Raw genomic sequence first — 20828 nt, 5'->3', positions numbered from 1 at the left:
AAAAGTGAAATTGCCTAACTAGCTGACGTGGGTGCACCAACTCTACAGTCCTCCCTCCACCCAATCTCCATGACGTCTCTCAGTCAAGGGAGGAGGAGCAGAGCCAGCCCCACGAGGCCACGGAAGACAGGGTCACTTGTTCCTGCCAAGGAAAGAGGGTGGAAAAGTCATTCAACTCAAGCAGATCAAAGTTGTTTTGAGGTAAGGTGGCATCATGAGGAGGAAGTAAACTCTGTATTTGTCCCCACCCCTTGCTGAGGTGGCTGAGAAGGACAAGTGAAGACCAGATATTTCAAATCTTCAGTCAGGCTCCAGGGCTGGCCATGCACCTTAGTGAGCCTGGGCTGGATGGCTTAGGCCCAGTGTTTGGACATGGGGCCAGAGAGAACTGAAATAGCATGCATTATAAAGTGTGGGAGATGCTCTCAGCACTCCATGAAAGCAGACAGAGGTAAAAGACAACTCTCTCAACTCCTCCAGCCAAAGGCAAGTGCTGAGGTTGGGCAGAGAAATGAGGTGCAATTCTAAGTTTTCTCAAATATGTGGGCACTTTACAACAGCAGCCAGGGGTGACTGGGAAAAAAATAAGCTTCAACCATTTCACTGAAATCTTGAGGAGAGTGACAGCCTTCTCACTGGATGGGGAAAGGGTTTGGAGCTGAGATTATCTAGACCTTCAAGGACAATATGATACAGGAGGATAGCTGTATTACATTTATGTTTGCACACAATTTTTCATTTATACCCAGCCCTCATTCTGTAAAGGATTTGAAACAATTTACAAAAACATACTATATCAGCATAAAGTCGGTGATAAACAAATGGAAGCAAAGGGCAAATATAAAAAATAAAACCACAGGACTAGAAATCCAGGCAGAAAAATGGGTCAAAGACAGGGGGCTGATGAGAGCCAGGGTATGGGTAGAATCCAGGGCCAGTGACAGAACAATAGTGAGGATTGAAAAGCCAGAGGCAAAGCAGTATTTTTCCAAAACATGTGCTCCTGAATCCTACTTTTTCTGGTTCATTACACATATGCAAGGAAATTTGCATACATAAGTTTGCAAAATACAGAGTGCAAGAAATTTCTACCCCTTCCACACTTCTGCTTTCTTTCTACCAAAGGAACAAACACCAATCTGGTTGGGACAAACTCTAGAACACTGATGAGGACACCTTTTCCAGTATCTCTCTCTCTCTCCTCTCTCTCTCTCTCTCTGTCCTCTCTCTCCTCTGTCTCCCTCTCTCTCCCTCTCTCTCCCTCCCTCTCCCTCCCTCTCCCTCTCTCTCCCTCCCTCTCCCTCCCTCTCCCTCTCTCTCCCTCCCTCTCCCTCCCTCTCCCTCCCTCTTTAAAACAAGAAGGAAAAGTATGCTGGGCTTCTGTTAGACACAGCTGTCCTCTCCTCCCAGTCTCCATGGGGCTCCAACAAGGCCTGGTACAGACTATACCGCCTGCTCCAGCATCCCCTCTCTCTCTTCTCTCTGCCCTTAGGCAGTAGGCAGACCCAGGACACCAATGAACTGGACATTTTTGAAAATGTGCCAGCTTCTTTTGCTTATAAGCACAAGGCCATTGGTGTTCCTCAGCTGACTGGTGGTAAGATTGGTACTTCAGAGGTACTGCTGCTACTACTAGAAAGCCCTACTTTGCAACACCATGCATTAGCCCAGGTAAGGATAGCCTGAAATTTCAGTTCTATTTCCCACTATCTTGTTTTTCCCTATGCCCACTACAGAACCTCTCCTGGGTAAGGGATTCCTGGGCCAGGCATATGTAGGACCATCAGACCATCTCTGGTTCCCAATGTCTTCCTTTACTGCCACGTGACCAGTGGAGTCAGAAGGCTCTGGCCTGCCTCCTGGCTCTGTTCCCCCATCCAGATTTAGGCCAAGTAGGTCATAATCCCCAAAGGTAAATCAATGCTTTCATTCTACCTGGAAGATTTCTCTTCATTTTGCTAAGCATGCTAGAATCTGACACCTGGAATTGGGGAAATGAATTGTATAGAGTCTTGATCACAATCCAGTGCTGTAATTTAATTTGCCAACTTACCCCTATTTGCCCACGACTCCAAAATTCCTGACTCTGAACGCTAATGGGGATGTTCACTGTTTTTATGTCCAATTATGTCAGATAACCAATCCGAGATTGATCATATTTCCCTGAATATCTCTTGCCTATAATTCAACCTCTGGTGCCCAACATTTTTATCAGTCAGGATTTGGGAGTAAAAGTAATCCAAACCGACTCTGGCTAACTCAGGCAAAAAGTCAATTTCTTAGAACTATATTGGGTAGCTCACAGAATGTATGGGAAAGCCAGAGGACTAGGTTAAGAAAGTAGGCAGTCCAGGCAGGTTATATTGACTCACTTGCCCTTTGTCATAATATAGTTGAAAGATATCTGGATCACCTGGACATCCCATAGAATGTCAGACTGGGCTGGGCACGGTGGCTCATGCCTGTAACCCCAGCACTTCGGGAGGCTGAGGCAGGCAGATCACGAGGTCAGGAGATCAAGACCATCCTGGCCAACATGGTGAAACCCCATCTCTACTAAAAATACAAAAATTAGCCAGGTATGGTGATGCGTGCCTGTAGTCCCAGCTACTCAGGAGGCTGAGGAAAGAGAATCACTTGAACCTGGGAGGCAGAGGTTGCAGTGAGCCAAGATTGCGCCACAGCACTCTAGCCTGGAGACAGACCGTGACTCTGTCTCAAAAAAAAAAAAAAAAAAAGAATGTCAGACTGATTGATGACGTCATGCTGATCAGACAGGATGAGCAGGATCTTGGTGGCTAGCATATCTGCTACAGAAGAATAAATTACTGACCCACAACAACAGGGATGAATCTCAAAACATGATGATGAGGAAAAGAAAGCCATACACCAAAAATGCATTCCATGTGCCTTCATTGATTAAAAAAAAAAAAAAACTTTAATACACACAAAACTAATCTGTGGTGATAGAAAGCAGATCAGTGGTTGCCTGGTGCTGGCCTTAAGGAGGGGATTGTTTGCAAAGGTCACAGGGAACTTTCTGGGGTAACAGAAATGGTCTGTATCTTTTTTTTTTTTTTGAGACAGGGTCTCCCTCTGTCACTGCTCACCAGAGGCTGGACCTCCTGAGCTCAAGCAATTCTCCCACTTCTGTCTCCCTGATAGCGGGGACCACAGGTGTATGCCAACATGCCCAATTAATTTAAAAAAATGTATTTTTGTAGAGATGAGGTCTTGCTCTGTTGTCCAGGCTGGTCTCAAACACCTGGGCTCAAGCGATCCTCCTGCTTTGACCTCCCAGAATGCTGGGATTATAGGCACAAGCGACTCTCCAGGCCTAGAAATGGTCTACATCTTGACTGGTGTAGTAACTACATTTGGTAAAATGTACGTTACAATGAATAAATTTTATACCTCAATAAAATGGAGCTAAAAAGAATTATGTATAATTTATCTCAGTACATAATCACTAGCGTGTGAATTAACAGGTGACGTTTTCCAATTATTACCATGTTCTCAAGCATGCATTTTTTTTTTTTTTTTTTTTTTTTTGAGGCGGGATCTCACTCTGTTGCTCAGGCTGAACTGCTGTGGCGCAGTCTCAGCTCACTGCAACCTCCAGCTCCTGAGTTCAAGCGATTCTCATGCCTCAGCCTCCCGAGTAGCTCGGATTACAGGCATGTGCCACCACACCCAGCTAATTTTTTTGTGTTTTTAGTAGAGACAGGATTTTGCCATGTTGGCAAGGCTGGTCTTGAATTCCTGGCCTCAAGTGATCTGCCTGCCTCAGCCTCCCAAAGTGCTAGCTAAGCTACAGGCCTGAGCCACTGTGCCCAGCCAAGCATATATGGCTTAGAATAAACATCTTTCATCCTCATTCGCAGCTGTCTTTTTTTCATGTAACAATTTTTGCCTGATTTGACATTGACTTTATTTTCCCACTCCTGCTTTACTTTTGTTTGTTTGTTTTGCATTTGCCTGGTGTATCTCTGAATAGATCTAAAGGAAGAAGTTCTTGTGCCAGGATCCTCAGATGCCCATGAAGGGGCTTTCCAGGTGATGGGGAGGGGCTTCAGGTAAGTGACATGTGACATTTGCATAAAATAACCTTAATTCCTTTACCACCGCTATCCCCTGCATCACAGCGCTGTATGTTACTGCGTGCTGAGGCATCAATGCACCCTCTCCTCAGCTGTTAGCATTGAATTTTTCCTGGCTGTGGCTTCCATGCCTCTGTTTCACCCACAGCCATTACCTGCAAGGCCGGGTCTGCTATTCTGTACATACTAGGGTGGGATATGCTGTTTGTGCCTGCATAGAAGGGCTTGCTCTTATGCAGTTAGCCTTGGTTTCAAAGCTTCTTAAACTTTAGATCCATGTCTCCCATCTTTTATCTGAGGAGTTTGTGGATGTCCTGGTAGGGGAACTTGTGGGTCAAATACATTTGAGAATTATTGATTTAATCAAAGTTACATAGAATTCTTTTTTTTTTTTTCCGAGATGGAGTCTTGCTCTGTCACCCAGGCTGGAGTGCAGTGGTGCGATCTCGGCTCACTGTAACCTCCACCTCCTGGGTTCAAGCAATTCTCCTGCCTCAGCCTCCCAAGTAGCTGGGATTACAGGTTCCCGCCACCACATCTGGCTAATTTTTGTATTTTTAGTAGAGATGGGGTTTCACCATGTTGGCCAGGATGGTCTCAAACTCCTGACCTTGTGATCCACCCACCTCAGCCTCCCAAAGTGCTGGGATTACAGGCGTGAGCCACCGAGCCTGGCCCAAAGTTACACAGATTTCTATAGTGCAGTGGTGCGATCATAGCTCACCGCAGCCTTGAACTCCTGGGCTCAAGCAAGTCTCCAGCCTCAGCCTCCTCGGTAACTAGGACTACAAGGTGCATGCCACCACACCCAGTTAATTTTTTATTTTTTTATTTTTTGTAGAGATGGGGTCTCACTATGTTGCCCAGACTGGTCTCAAACTCCTAGGCTCAAGCAATCCTCCCATCTTGGCCTCCTAAAGTGCTGGGATTATAGGCATGAGCCACTGTGCCTGGCCAATAGTTTAGGATTTTTCATAGGCCCCACATGTCAATGTACATTAGGGATCTTTAAAAGGGGCATGAGAAGGGGTGTCCCTGCCAGCCCTTGAGTTACTGCTCTCTGGAATCAGCAGGTCCCAGTTCTGCCTCAGACTCCTGGCTCCCAACTACCTGCCCAGCTCTCAGCCATTTTTCTGCCTGGAGGTCTGCCTGCCTCTGCACAATTCCAGTTCATGTGCAGGTTCCCTTTCATTTCAATTTCTTCATGTAATAATCTTATCCTGACAAGTTCTAGGCATTTCTGGCACATTCTCTTTTTTTGTGTGTTGTTAGAGTTTGATAACACACTGGATAAATTCCAGTGAATTTATTCAGTTATGTAAACATCACCACAATCCAATTTGAGAACATTTTCATCAACCTAAAATGTACAGAATGAGGACAAGTCATGGGAAAATAGATGTGGTTAGGGAAGCATTTGGACGCTGAGTTCCCAGTTCCTATTGCCGCTGGGGCTGTACCCTTATGTCTCCTCCTCCCATACCTCTCTCTCTGGGCTGATCCCAACTGGCAACACGCCCTCCCCCAAACCCCAACTGCCAAGACGTCCTGGGAGCCTCACAAGTGCCCATGAGGAGGTGGAGAGAGGCTGCAGGCACCGACCTGCCTTCAGCTTCCGGCTTGGCAAACTCCGAAAACTTTCACTTTTCTTTTCTCGGAAGCCCGGCCCCTTACTGCGTTTGTCAAAGCACAGACTTCCTGTTTTGCCTGCTAGCATCTCCCTGTAACTCTCCCAATCTTGAGGAGTGATCCCTGTCCCAGCCCCCGGAAAGGGGCAGGAACGACAAACTCAAAGTCCAGGTGAGTTTCTGTCTTTGCTGCTTTATTCTTCGTTCTTGGTGACTGCAGCTCTTAGAGTTAACTTCCCGGCAGCAGCTGCAGGGTGGAGTTCAACTATTTAAACTCTGAGGCTCTCTCAGAGCTCAGACATGTGGTACTTATTAGGAGACTGTTAAAAGGGGGCACATGGAGGGAACACTGACACCTCTTTTTTTCGCCATAGAGTCCAGCCTGTTATTGCGAATGGAGCCGAGATTTGCCCTCTACCCTCACCTAAGCTCTGATCCTACAGTGCCCGCAATAGGCGGCTCATCTGTTATCCATTGTGTAAATGACTAGAGGTACTTGGGAAGCTGGTGGAAAAGAAAAAAATGAGAGTACATTTAATTTCGTCTCTAGTGTATCATGAACTTTTTATATATTTTCTCTAAACACATGATTATTTCCTTGAAATAAATTATTAGAAGTGGAAATTCAAAGGAGCACATGTTTTAGGACATTTGACACTGATTACTAAATCAGCCTTCAGAACATTTGGACCTGTTGACCTTCCCACTCACAGTGTCTGAGATTATTGCTATTATTTTCTATCTTGGCCAATTTGATAGACAAATATGTTATCAAATTGTCTTCATTTACACTTTTTTTGGTTGTTTGTTGCTGTTGTTGTTGTTGTTGTTGTTGTTGTTTTCTGAGACGGAGTCTCGCTCTGTCACCCAGGCTGGAGTGCAATGGCACCATCTCAGATCACTGCAACCTCCACCTCCCAGGTTCGAGCGATTCTCCTGCCTCAGCCTCCTGAGTAACTGGGACTACAGATGTGCACCACCACGCCCAGCTAATTTTTGTATTTTTAGTAGAGACAGGGTTTCACCATGTTGGCCAGGCTGGTCTCGAACTCCTGACCTAAGCTGATCCGCCCACCTCAACCTCCCAAAGTGCTGGGATTACAGGCATGAGCCACCATGCCTGGCCTTCTTTATGCTTTCTACTAGCTAGTTAACATGCTTATCGTATATTCATTGCACATTTGGCTTATTCTTTTATCACTCTCTGCTCATGTATTTTGCTTTTTTATTTTCTAGTTGGATGTTTGTCTTTTGCTTATTCGTTTGCAAAATCTCTTTACATAATAAAAATCTGAACAGTCATATATGAGATGTAGTATCTTGCATAGAAAGAAACAGGGCTTTAGAGTCAGACAAGCTCTGCTTTGCCACTGAATACCTTGGGTGAGTTACTAAACCTCTCTGTGCCTCCCTTTCATCTTTGGGACTCATGACAGATGAAGAATGAGGAAGCTCTAGACTTCCTGTTCTGAGCGCTGCTGTATAATGAATTGTTCTAAAAGGAGCCTCCAAGACCCCTTCCTCTTCTTAGTATATGTTTACTCTGACTTTCTCTGACTTTGCACTGATCTTTGCCCTATCTCCTTCCCCTGTGCATATTGTGGATAGTAGATTTCTCTCCTATCTGTTCTCTATCTTCCAAGACTTCTTCACCACCACAGACTCTCAATGGCATCTTTTCTTGTTTTCCTATGCGATTGCGGATTATTCTTTTCATGAGTATTTTTTTCTGCCAAGTTAAAAAAATTGGGGAATGAGGAGAAAGAAACTAGGGTGCTTAATCTGCCACTGGGATTAAATCCCTGGAAACAGTTGTTAATTACGATTTACTTTTCTGTTCAACACAAAATGAAGTTGGAAAAGTGGAATCCATGTTTGTTCTGTTTGTTAAAAACTCTCAAGTTGATTGAATGTTTTGTTAGTGCTTTTCCTTTTCTTGACAATTTGTCAAGAATGTCATTTGTAAACTTTCTTCCCATTATAACTTATTGATATCTCCTCACAGTCCATAAATGGCCAATCTTCAATACATGCTGCATGGGCATGGGAAAAGGCACATGTCTGAGACATGAAATGGTTGCAGTGAACAAGTCAGTTAAGTCACTTTTACTAAGTATGCCTTTCTCAGCCCTCATGCTTTTATTTATGCTTGGCCCATTTGTGTTGAAGATTGGGAGTGGTTCGTTAAAGTTTCCAAATATTACCAGGTTTCCAGCTGAACTCTACCCATTTTAGGGTGGTCCCTGTCGCATGAGCATTGCTAGTTAATGGCTTCAGCTGCAGCCCAGGTCATCTTGTTTAACCCAGATCAGTGTGGCCATAGAACACATAGTTAGCACTGTAAGCCTGGAATCAGGATTTGCTCCCAGCTCTTCCACTCTCTAGTTGTGCAACCCTGGGGCAAGTTATTAAACCTTTCTATGTCTCAGTTCCTCAACAGTATAAACAGGTGCAGTCATAGGAACCACCTCGCAAGGGTTTTATGAAAATCAGATAAGTTACTGCATATGAAACCCTTAGAACAAAGTCTGGCACACAGGAAACACTCTATAAATATTAGCTACTTTTAATACCTTCCTTATGTTTACCTGCAGCGCCTTGGGATTCTGTCATTATATTTTCAGTCACTCTCAGCCTCCATTGTTGCTGGGAATTGTCATTGTTTCCTATACCCATGAGCCTTTTAGGCAGACATTGCTTTGCAGGCTACTAAGGATGCCTTTGGGACCAGAATGCTTACCTTTAGATCTGCCCATTTAATGCAGAGAGAAGCTTCCCATATTCCTCAAGGTTTTGCTTCTTTTTTTTTTTTTTTTTTTTTTTTTTTTTTGAGATGGAGTCTCACTCTGTCACCCAGGCTGGAGTGCAGTGGCACAATCTTGGCTCAGTGCAACCTCCACCTCCCGGGTTCAAGCGATTTTCCCGCCTCAGCCTCCCAAGTAGCTGGGACTACAGGCGTGCGCCACCACACCCAGCTAATTTTTGTATTTTTAGTAGAGACAGAGTTTCACCATGTTGGCCAGGATGGTCTCAATCTCTTGACCTCAGGTGATCCACCCACCTCGGCCTCCCAAAGTGCCGGGATTACAGGCGTGAGCCACCGCGCCCGGCCTTTGCTTCTATTTTTTATCATGCCTCTTTCCATAGGATGTTCACCATGACAAGAGCCATGGAACAGGCTCTTTTTCAGCACTTCATGCACCAGAAGCTGGGGATCGCCTATGCCATACACAAGCCATTTCCCTTCTTTGAAGGCCTCCTAGACAACTCCATCATCACTAAGAGAATGTACCTGGTGAGTCACGTTGAACCCTTCCATGGCAGCCCAGCCCCCACCAATATGCCTGATTATTAAAGTCTCAAACCACAAACCACCAGGGCTTCCAGAGTTTGGAAGGCCCAGCCCAGGCATGTTCATTATCACAGAAGGTGGGGGTAGTTAGGAGAGAGGGTGTCATAGGGGCTATGTTGGTTTCTAGGCTGTCATAAGGACTGCTGTAACAATGACTACAAACCAGGTAGCTTAAAACAACAGAAATATATTCTCTCAGGTGTGGAGGCCAGAAGTCCAAAATCAAGGTGTTGACAGGGTTGGTTCCTTCTAGAGGCCCTGAGGAGAATCCGATAGCTGCCTATCTCCTAGCTTCTGGTGGCTGTTGGAAATCCTTAGTGTGATGCATCACTCTAATATGTTTTCATCTCTACATCACCTCTCTTTTGAGTCTTCTACCTAATCTTCTGAGGACACTTGGATTTAGGGTCACCCTAATCAAAGATGATTTTATCTCAAGATCCTTAACTTAATTACAACTGCAAAGACACTTTTTCCAAATAAGTTCACATTCACAGATTCTAGATGGATATATCTTGGCTGAGATATATCCATCCAACATTCAACTCACTACAGGCATCATCCCAATTTATAACAGCTTATATTGCTCACAGTGCATTCTGATGTGAGACAGGCAGGCACTGGGAGATATGCTATGTGGACAAAAGTGGACCTATTTTTATATAATTTTGGTTTTTAAAAGCATTAATTGAGCCCTAGACTCAAGGAAGTGCCAATAATCTTCCCTTAGTCTTAGTCTGGTTGGCCCCAACTCCCTCTTCAGATCACGGCCCAGAGAGCACTCCTCAGAGACATCTCCTTGGCCAACTCATCTCATGAAGACCCCTTAGTTATTCAGTTCCATAGCAATCTATGCTTTCCCTCCGTAACACTACTCTCAATTGTAAATGGGTATTTGTGTTTATTAATGCTCATCTTCTCCACTTGACAGTGCCTACCCTGACCCCCAAATATAGGCAACTCCATGTTGGTCTTATTCAGTGCTGTGTACCCAAAGACTCGCTGACCGAGCCTAGTAGATGTTCAATAATTATTTGCAATCAGTTCTCTCTTGCCATATTTCTCCTTTTGTCCATCCTCTAGGCAAGGAAAATTCTCAGGGTGACTTCTCTGTGGCTGGAATCCATTCAGGCTTATCTCAAGTTTGAGAGACACAGAGAGAGACTGAGCAGAGGCTAACAAGCAACCAGCAGAATTGCCTCTGTGACCATCACTAGAACCATTGCTGAAGTATCCTGCCCACAGCTTTAAAGAATCGATTACATAGTAGCATCCTTTAACTCCACTTCCCTTCCTTCAAATTTCTCTCGTCTCAAATGTGCCTGAAAGTTGGATTCAGAATATAGACTTACTTTAAGAAAGCTAAATTATTTATTTTTGTTGCTAGTCATCCAAATATGTGTAAAGTTTCAAAAATAAGCATGTAAAACTGGGACCGCTCTACCTTAGAGAATGTGACTATATATTTTATGTTGAATTTCTTCTTAAAAGAGTAAGGTAGCTTTCTTAAAACTTAGAAAACCATAAATGTATAACTTCCCATTCAATTTTATAGTCATTTATAAAAACCTTCACTCCATTTTTACAGGAATCTCTGGAAGCCTGTAGAAATTTGATCCCTGTATCCAGAGTGGTGCACAACATTCTCACCCAACTGGAGAGGACTTTTAACCTGTCTCTTCTGGTGACATTGTTCAGTCAAATTAACCTGCGTGAATATCCCAATCTGGTGACGATTTACAGAAGCTTCAAACGTGGTAATGAGATTTCTCAAGTGCTTTTTGCATTTAAAAAGTTGCTATGGTAAAAGTCTGGGTTTACTTCTAGCCCTGTGGAATATGCACGTTAATCCCCCGCTTTCTCTCTGGGGAGGAATGGACCATATTCTCTCATTGGTACAGCTGCAGGAGCAGCCCCTTGCTAAAGCTGATCCCAACTCTCTAAGATGAACTTCTAGAGGACATAAACATTTCTTACGTGTTCTATGAATTTGGAAAAAATCATACAATTTGGCATACTGGACAATCTATAGGGAATGCATAAGGTGACAGAAATGCAAAGTTAGAGAGATCAGGTCTGGTGGAAGGACAAGGAGAGCCAGGGAGGAAGAAAAATGAATATGGACGGATAATAATAAGTATCTTTTTTTGGTGCCTTATCGCAAACACTTTATTTGATTATCTCATATCATCTTTAAAACAACCAACCCTTTGAAGTCATTTTTAACCCCATTTGACTGACAGAGAAATTAAAGCCCAGAGGTAATCTTCCCAAAATTACTTGTTGGTTAAGAAGCAGAGCAAGAGTCCTACTTGGGTCTCCCAATACCAGGGCCCAAGATTTTAACCACTAGTCCAGACGAGGACAGCTGGAAGGCAGATTGTAAAGCCAGAGAAGGGAAAAAAGGTAGCTACAGAGAAAGGGAGTGAATCGCAAACATAGCCACAGAAAGAGAGGGTCTGAGAAAGAATGGATCATGAAGTACGTAGAGAAAGAAAAGAGACTGGATAAATAAAGGAGTAGGAAAAAGAACAGTGGCAGAGTTGGGAAGAAATCAGCCAGGGAAAGAGAGAGGCAGTAAAGTCATTTTAGGTTGGAAGTAAAACACTGTGGCCAAATCACATGTTCACTTACCTCAGAACAACAAGCAAAGGACCACCAGCTCACATTGGATATTTTCATTAGTGGAATCACCATTGTTGACAGTTCCTCCTTTGCTCTCTGACACTTCACCATCAAAAGGCTTCCCCCTAAAGGGAGAGATGATTTCTTGAGCTAAATGGACAGTGAAAGGGGCAAGTCCACCTCCAGGTAGGGGCAGCTACAGAGGGCCCACTGTCCTGGCAGCATCTGGGCAATACTAGGAGAGGCATGGCCTTAAAGGCTATGGTAAGAACATCTGAGAACCATGGGGACCCACACACTGATGTGCCCCTGACCTGGCTGAGCTTCAGTCATCTTCCAGGATCTTCAACTTGATGATTTTGTTCTGGATCCCTTTCCAAAATTTGAAGTTACTTTCCTTTTTCCATTCACTGGTTGAGACCATTTACTTCTGAAATAAATGATGGAGAAGAATCTTAAGAGAAACCCAGCACTAGCCATGCAAGGGAATAGCATGCGGAAAGCCAAGGGTCTGGGGTATTGTGGATGGGAGAGAAAGCTGGGTGTGACCAGATCACAGGGTACAATAGAAGGCACAGAGGCTGACTCTGCAGAAATGAGCAGAAACCAGAATATAAATGTCCTAATACACCCTGCTAAGGAATTTTTATTTTCTCTTATTTGCTTCGGGGAAGTATGATCTGTTTATTTATTAAAACAGAGACCTCTTTTAAAACTATAGCATGTTCATTATTGACTAAATTATATGACACCAAGATTAAAGAAAAGTTAAATCCCTGGGTACAAACCCAAACTCAACTTTTATGTGTGAAACCATTTTGGTATCAGATCAGGGCTTAGATGCACTTATTGTAGCACTCAATGCCCAAACCAGATAAATAAAATAGAAAGGGGCCACAAATGGATAATGATGACAATGAATCAGTTCTCTGCACCTGGGGGACGATGAATAACTCCATGCCCCCATCCTATTGGAAGGCATGTATTAAGAAATCCCCTTCCCCAAGTAATTCTGAGTCTCCAGGGTACTGATGTGTGTCCCTTCACCAATCCCAGTTGGTGCTTCCTATGAACGGCAGAGCAGAGACACACCAATCCTACTTGAAGTCCCAACTGGCCTAGCAGAAGGAAGCTCCCTCCATACCCCACTGGCGCTGCCCCCACCACAACCCCCTCAACCAAGCTGTTCACCCTGTGCGCCAAGAGTCAGTGAGCCTGGAACATCCTCGCAGCAAAGCGATGAGATCCTGAGTGAGTCGCCCAGCTCATCTGACCCTGTCCTGCCTCTCCCTGCACTCATCCAGGAAGGAAGAAGCACTTCAGGTGAGAAACAGATCCCATCCAACACCTGTATATCCTCAGCCTAAGGTGCCTGTGCCATGTTGCCTCCAATCCCAGCATCTTGACTTTTATTGTCCTAGTTCTTCTCTTGCACCCACCTATCCAAACACAACCCTTTTCAAGAGGGATTACGAGCACTGCCGGGGGGTGGGTAAGACCTAGAGTCCAGAACACCTGCTTCCCACTCCCGGGACATTCCAACCCTCTGCCCTTGTGCCTTGATGCTCTATCTGCCCCAGGCACTTTTAACATTCACTCTTCTCCCTGACATCCGGTCCCTGCAATCTGTAATAATTTCCTTTCCTCCTTCAGTGACCAATGACAAGTTAACATCCAAAATGAATGCGGAAGAAGACTCAGAAGAGATGCCCAGCCTCCTCACTAGCACTGTGCAAGGTAACACCGACTGGGGCTGATACCGCTTAGCTCAAGGTGACTGTGAAGGGAGAACATGCATCTGCCAACCAAGAGGCTATGGTGGGAACCCTGGGAAAAAGAACTGGGCAATACAAAGGAAAAGGAACAGAAGGGGCCAATTCACCGACACAGCAATGCAAAACAAACCAACAACCAAAACACCATTCTGAATTGACAAGTAACCTGTGTAACACTCACACTAGTGACCCTTAGCTGATTCCTCACCCCCACCTGATTATGGGGGCCTTAGAGTTTCAACATTCTTCATTTTTATATGGTTTGGATTCTAAGAACAATGTTATCAAAATTACTAGAAAAGATGATAAAGTGTTTAAAGGTCTGCTAGACCTAATATTTAGCTTCTCAAATTGTATCACTTGTCCTCCCCAAACCATCATCATAATGGAGTTTGATTACACTAAATGTAAGAATGGTATGATATTGGGCATTGTCAAAAATGATACCATGGATTCTGAGCTCTCCAGTACTGAGAAGAGGGGTGCTCTTCGATCCAAATAATATTGCATCCACTCCTCTAACACCTACCATCCAAAAAGGTTAACATAATCAGGAAGCTAACAGCAATGGAAGAACAAGTGGCTAATTGAGAGTGAACGGTTGCTTACTTTCCCACTCTATGCCATCCTTTCCCAGGCCTTGGTTGCTGTTACCCCGTCATTTTTACTTGTTGGAATAGAGCATTCTCTTTTCTCCTCATTCTGGTCCCTGCTTGCTGTTCCTGAGATCTAAAACTTTTTCTTCCTCCATTCAGTGGCCAGTGACAACCTGATCCCCCAAATAAGAGATAAAGAAGACCCTCAAGAGATGCCCCACTCTCCCTTGGGCTCTATGCCAGGTAATCTTGGTTTGGTCAACCTAAAAGCTTGCCTTTGTTTCTGTGTTTACTAAGTGGAAAAGCCATTCGGATCTTCTAGAGAGGCGGCTCTCCTCCTGCCTCTCAGCAATCTTGGCCCAGCTTCCAGTTCACCCAGCACTTGGGAGCTTGAACAGGCAGGAGACCTGACCTCTGAATGGATACAGAGTCCCTGGGGGAGGGCAAAGGAGGCAAGTCTGGAAAAGGTAGACTTGGATAGGGCCACGGATGATGATGGACAGAGCCCCACCAGTGCCTGTAGGTTTGGACTCCAAATGTCACAAAGCGCCTGAAAGGGAAACATTCACCTGCCACAAAGGGTTGTGGCAGGAACCCCAGGGGAAAGCACAGGGAACTGAGTCAGGCTGGACTGTTTGACAGAGCCACTCTTCTGAGGCCACTTCAATAAAGTAGTGCTCAAAACGGCTCTGTCAAAAAAATGCAAAGCAAATGAACAAAAACACTGTGTGGCCCTAATAGTGAATTGGTGCAGCAGACATGAATGGTCCTCCTTCCAAGCCCCCACCTGACTGTGGGGAATTTTCACTTTCAACCCTGGTCATTTCTATATCATTTGGAGTTTAAGAGTTGATATTATGAATATAATTTGAAAGGTAATAAATTATTCCAAAGGTCTAATGACTGCTTGCCACCTGCCTCAGTCACCTATTCCTAAGCAGGCCAGCATTTGAGACCAATCTCAATGCAGTGTGTAAAGAAAAAGGTGACAGCTTCATGTGAGATGAGCCTTTATTTGTTATGGCTTCAAGTTCTCTGTCTTTCTTTGTGCAGCAAAAACTAGCAGAGCTTTATATATCTTTGCTGTTAACAGGTGCTAGCAAGCACAGGCTAGCTCCTGCTTTCTTCAAACAATCCTTATATACAGAAATATATAAGGCACTTAGCCTTCTCCACTATTTCTCCAAGTAAAATAACCACAGATAGAGCAGTTAAAGAATATCCATACATAGACGTCAAAGCAATAAGATGTATTTTTCATATAGCAAAGACAGTCCCCTTCATTATGGACATCAGATTTCAATATCACCACCTTCCGCTCTCAGCTTCATTCCTTGAGCAGGGGCTGCTGGGAGCAGAAACTATGTGACTACAGTCATGATACCCAGCACAGTTTATTCCTGCAATTTCCATTCATTGCACCTTCTTCACTCACTTCTCTTCCATCCATAAGATAATCTCTCTAAAAGGATCAGACTGAGCCTCTGCTGTGGGGCAGTTGTGCCCTAGTTCCCTGTGATGGTCGCACAGGTAACAATAACCACAAGTTGGTAAAAATCAAGACAGAGCCAGGGAATTCTTAGGGCAAGCAGATTCCCAGCCCTGGGCTGCATGTACTTTCTACTTTTCTAGTTCTTGCATTGACTTCCCTCAGCACTTTCTCTTCACTGGATCTGAGCTCTGAAATGACTTATATTTCTTTTGTCAGAGATAAGAGATAATTCTCCAGAACCAAATGACCCAGAAGAGCCCCAGGAGGTGTCCAGCACACCTTCAGACAAGAAAGGTAAGAAAAGCCTTTCTTCTGTAGAGGTCAGAAGGGTGAATTCAGAGTTGCTTTCTGTTTTTCTGACTGTATCTTGGCAAGAGCACCACTATGTGACCACAGTCCTGATGCCACACACAGTTCGTTTCTGCAGTTTCCATTCACTGCATCTTCCAAAAAGGCCTTTATGAAAATTATCAGGAAACCAGAAGGCATTTGGGGGTATTGAAATATGCCATTGGAATTGCCTGTTCTGAAAAAATCAATCTGCTATATTCACAACTTCTTAGAGTGTTAATTGCACTTCCCTCTTTAACTGAAAGTTGGTTCCCCAGAGAGGAACCCACTTCCTCTTAAGACATGGCTAGGCATTCTCTGCCATCCATCACTCACACCTCATGGTGAGAGACAGGTTAGATGTCCGTCCTTTGCTGCCTACTGACCCCATCCAGCCCCTTCCTCCCTGATCCTCTCCTTTGAGTCTTAACCATTCAATTAAAATGTTCACTCACTCATCATCAATATCATCCAATAATTTCCCCAATAATCCTTTCAAAGGCTGTTTTTCTGTCATTTCAAGTCCCAGCATCATTCTAGATGCCTTCAGGGTACACAAGGATAACAGACAACTCTGTTATCTAATACTCTGGCCCCTCAAATCCTTCATCTTCTCATTTTCCATGACTTTTTCCTCCACCAATCCTTGGCCTCCCATACCCAAAGGCAAGCTATAGACCCTATCGTCATTCAAACCTGGCTCGATTTCCCAACAGTTAATTTCAGAATTCCTTTTTTGATACCTGTCCTTGAGCTTTTCTCCTTCTATAGCTTTCAACCTCTGATCACTCTTTCCCAGCCCAATTCTAACAAATGAAAAAGAATCAAAAATATATTTTTCTGTTCTTATTTATTTGTTGTTTCCTCTGAAGTTGTCCTTCAACCTCATTTGGATCACCAGTCCACTGGCCTTTCCTCCTTCCAAGCCATCATCTGCTTTTCTTTGCTTCCCAGCTTTTTAACATTGATACTAACTCACAGTCCAAGATTCATCATTTCAGTAATCTATTGCCATTATCTTAAACCTGCCTTTCCTCTCTGCCTTTTCCTAGAACTCTCTGGCAAGTCTTGGAAGACCCTACTTACCTACTTCCTGTACACTGCATCTGAAAGCCAGCAGTGCTGGAGAGAGTTCCACAGCAGGGCAGAGTGCACTCACTGGTCTTTATGGTTCCAGCACAAATCATCTCTCCTTACTGTGTGACAATGCTACTTCCTGCAATAATCCTTTCAAACCTCAAGCCCTATTTTTCAAACCTCTGACCCCCTCACCTCCTGCTTTTTACTCAATCAGTGACTTTCCCTCCTGCACCATAAGGAGATATCAGATGAGAATCCCCTTATTTGTGCTGCTAGTCCTACAAACCCTAACTACATCTGTCTCCCTCCTCTCCGAGTTCCCTCCTTCTCTTCCAAGACAATCCTTCTGCCTCATCTTATAGTATCCATGATCCCTTCTCTCTCAAGTATTCATTAAAGCAGTATGTCTCACACAAGAATCTGCATTACATGTATCACAGCTCATTAAAAAATGCTTTTTCTTGATTCTCATCTCACTTCAACTACTTCCATATCTCTCTCCTTCATTTCACAACCAAACTTCTAGAAATGAGCTACCTAAACTCCCTGTCTCCATTTCTTCATTTCTCCTTTTTCTCTGTCATTTTAGAGTCCTTCTTCCCCTATTACTCCCTGAAGTACCATCACCTAAGGTCACCAATGAACTTCTAGCAATGTGGTTTGAACACCAAAAGTAAAAGCTGAATATCATTGACATACAAGATTGGAAGATCAATGTTTGTAACTATAAAACATTATCCTTTCTTTTTAGGAAAGAAAAGAAAAAGATGTATCTGGTCAACTCCAAAAAGGAGACATAAGAAAAAAAGCCTCCCAAGAGGTAAGATGAGAGTACAAGAGGAAGCTGGAGGCTGGAAACAGCTTATGCAGGGCTTGTAGGTCAAGCTGTGGAGGGTTGAATTTTATTCTAAATGCAATGGGAAGCCATTGAAGAGATTTAGTCAGTGAAGTGACACAACGTAAGCTCAATTTTGCTACGGTGCAAAGAATGAGTTGGAGCTGGGAAAGAATGGAGGCAGGGCAGCCATTTTGGGGCAGATGCCATGAGAGTTCTTGGTGGCTTGGATTCAGATCTGACAGTGGAGATGCAGAGAAGAGTGCCAATTCAAGATCAGTTTTGCAGGTATTGTTGACAGGATTTGACATATTATTAGCTACAGATGAGAAAGAGAAAAATCAAGGCCCACTCTTCAATTTCTGGCTTGAACAAGTAAGTGGTAATGCCCATTGCTGAGGGAAGATGCAAACATATTGGGGGATAACTCTTAGAGTTCAATAATTGACCTGTTCCTTTAGAGGTTTCTGCTAGCCATCTATGCAGCTGTGTATAGATGTGTGTTTTGTCAAGAACTGTAAAGGGTCTGAGATGTTACTCCACTTGCATTGGTATCTCCTTATATATATGAGTGCTGCAGGAACACAAGGTATCTGGTCAGGGAAAATAATTCTTTACTGATATTCACAACCAGCTTATCAGCCAGAGCAATATTACAGCGTCTGTCTCCCATACACAAACCCAAAGGCAATGCTAAGAGAGCTAATGGAATCTTTCTATTCAAAATAGACTACAACTCATGTATAAGGGATGTAGAATGATGGATTTTTCTGTTTAGATACATGAGAGGGATAGCCATCATCCTTTCCTCCTGAAAGGAAAAGAAAAAACTTTGCTGCTGTGAGATAAAATGGAAAAGATCCTCGTTCCAAAGCTCTCCATCCTAACCTTTGGAATTTAAATGCATCTTTCCAAAGGCCAGAGAAACTCTAGGTGTTGCTGGCTTTTACAACCTAAAGATGTCTCCAAGTTCTGGGCTTTACCCCTTGTGATATATAAATACCTAGGAAAAGACCACTCCAGTTTTCCTGGTACTTTAGGATTTAACCTAGGAAGCTAGTCCTGGGTGAACCCATTTGGCCATCTCAGGAGATAAGAGAGGTTTTATTCTCCCTCTAGATCAGAGTAATTAACTAGAAAAATAGCTATAGCTCTAATTCTCATGGTGTGGGAAGAGGAAAATGTTTCTGGGGAAGTGAAAGCAAGTATTTCCTATATTTATATTGCATACATTTCTGTGTCTCCGGGACTAGGGCTTTTTACAGGAACACTGAGAAATCAGGAAGTTATATTCCCCACAATATGGCAATTTGGCACTCATTGAAAAAGTGTGGTCCATATATATATATATATATATATATATATATATATATATATATAATCTGGACCAGATAATAAATAATATCTGGACCAGATATGTATGTGTGTGTGTGTATATATATATATATATATATAAAAAATCTGGACCAGATAATATATAATATCTGGACCAGATATATGTATATATATGAGTTATCAATAAAATAAAGGTATTCTGATCTATGGGAGAAGAAAAGAGAACCACAGACCTAGCCCTGCTCTAAGTAATCCCAGTGGAAGAGGAATCTAGCAAGACAGACTGAGGGAACGAGACCAGTGAAGACAGAGGAGCACCAAGAAAGAACATGTTAGCAAGCCAAGAAGGAATGGTTGACTATACTGAGAGACTAAGATAAATTCAGAGAAGAGGGCCTTGAGTTTGGTCACAAAGAATCACTGGAAAATTTAAGAAAAATTTTGGTGATGGAGGCAGGAGCCAGTTGTGTGGGGAGGATAATGAATGGGGGGTGATAACATATGTAGACAACTCTAGCTGTAAAAGGAAACAGAGCAATAGATGGCAGCCTAAGCCAGTGGCTTAAAGCTCCTCTTCCCTGACTTAGTTTATCATTAGTATGATCCCAGTGTCCAAAATCACAGGGCTGGTGTCCTTTTAAGACACTTAACAGAAATGATTCCATTCTAAGAAAAGTAAGTGACCTTCCTGGGCAGGAAGGAGAGACAAGCTGCTTTCTCCCCCATTCTACTTATTAGTCAATGCCCTCTCACCATGTTATGTGTGTTCTCTATGGGCCTCCTTGGTTCATTGTAAACTAGTCAGATTATTCAACTCACACTTCTGAGCTTTGTCAATCACTCTCACAACTTCAATTACCACCTTTATACTGATGGCTCCCAACTCTACGTCTTCAACTCAGGTTTGTCTTCAAGAAACACATAGCCAGCTGCACACTGGGCGTCTTTGTTTGCAAGTCTCCCATTGACACTACAGTCTCAATATGCCTGAAATTAAATTCACCTTCTTTACCAAAAGAAGGTACCTAGTCTTCTAAGTACCATTCAGACATTTATTCCAACAAATATGCAGTGAGCACTAACTGTATATACCCATTCTGAAAGCTGAAGACAGATTTTTTTTTAAAGAGAGAAAGTAAGAAAGTGAGCAAAAAACAAAGGGGAAAGCTCATGGAGGGTTACATCCTGGCTGGGGGAAGGAAAGAATATAAACTAGAAAGCACATAAACAAGATAATTTCAAGTACTGATGACAGGATGAAAGAAAATAATGGATAGGATTACAATAGTGACTTGCAGGTTGGGGTGGGAGTCACTTTGGATTGGATGGTCCAGGCAGAGGGACTCAAAAGTGCAAAGAACCTGAGGCAGAGAGGAAAGACCAGTGTTGTTGGTGATGATGAAGAAAGAAGGTGGTAGGAAGTGAAAAAGTAAACAAGAATCAGATTATGTAGGGTTTCACAGGCCCTTGGGAGCCTGTTGTAGTTTAACTTGAAATGAGGAACTTAATCTACCCAGGTGTCAAGCAAAAACCTTAGTCATCCGTGACTAACTGAACTCTATTAGCATATTGACAAGGTCTATTGGTTCACCCTCTTCTTTTCTACATTAAAATCTAATTAGTTTATTTCCATGCTTAAATCTTGTCCATGGCCTCCTATTGCCCTTAGGGTAATGTTCA

The 20828-nt window shown here is 43.4% G+C and overlaps 1 protein-coding gene across 8 annotated transcripts in view; it reads left to right on the top strand.

The window, feature by feature from the left end:
• The first annotated feature begins 5725 nt into the window (after positions 1 to 5725).
• The window catches only part of SP110 (SP110 nuclear body protein), a 54719-nt gene continuing 39616 nt past the window's right edge, over positions 5726 to 20828 (top strand). For 4 of the 8 annotated variants that reach the window (XM_008975328.4, XM_063595583.1, XM_034955341.3 and 1 more), the window contains exons 1-8: positions 5762 to 5900; positions 8876 to 9023; positions 10669 to 10837; positions 12762 to 13028; positions 13359 to 13442; positions 14236 to 14319; positions 15785 to 15862; positions 17730 to 17798. In XM_008975328.4, coding sequence (XP_008973576.2) covers positions 8877 to 9023; positions 10669 to 10837; positions 12762 to 13028; positions 13359 to 13442; positions 14236 to 14319; positions 15785 to 15862; positions 17730 to 17798 — 898 coding nt within the window. In that variant the 5' untranslated portion in view covers positions 5762 to 5900; position 8876. Of the gene's footprint in view, positions 5901 to 6102; positions 6221 to 8875; positions 9024 to 10668; positions 10838 to 12761; positions 13029 to 13358; positions 13443 to 14235; positions 14320 to 15784; positions 15863 to 17729; positions 17799 to 20828 lie in introns of all 8 variants that reach the window. The other 4 variants (XM_055109191.2, XM_063595584.1, XM_003821851.6 and 1 more) reach the window with 4 other exon arrangements.

This window comes from Pan paniscus, chromosome 13 (assembly GCF_029289425.2).
Source record: "Pan paniscus chromosome 13, NHGRI_mPanPan1-v2.0_pri, whole genome shotgun sequence".
Classification (NCBI taxonomy): domain Eukaryota; kingdom Metazoa; phylum Chordata; class Mammalia; order Primates; family Hominidae; genus Pan; species Pan paniscus.
The sequence above is the reverse complement of the archived record's forward strand: the minus strand, read 5'-3'. Positions and strand labels throughout refer to the sequence as shown.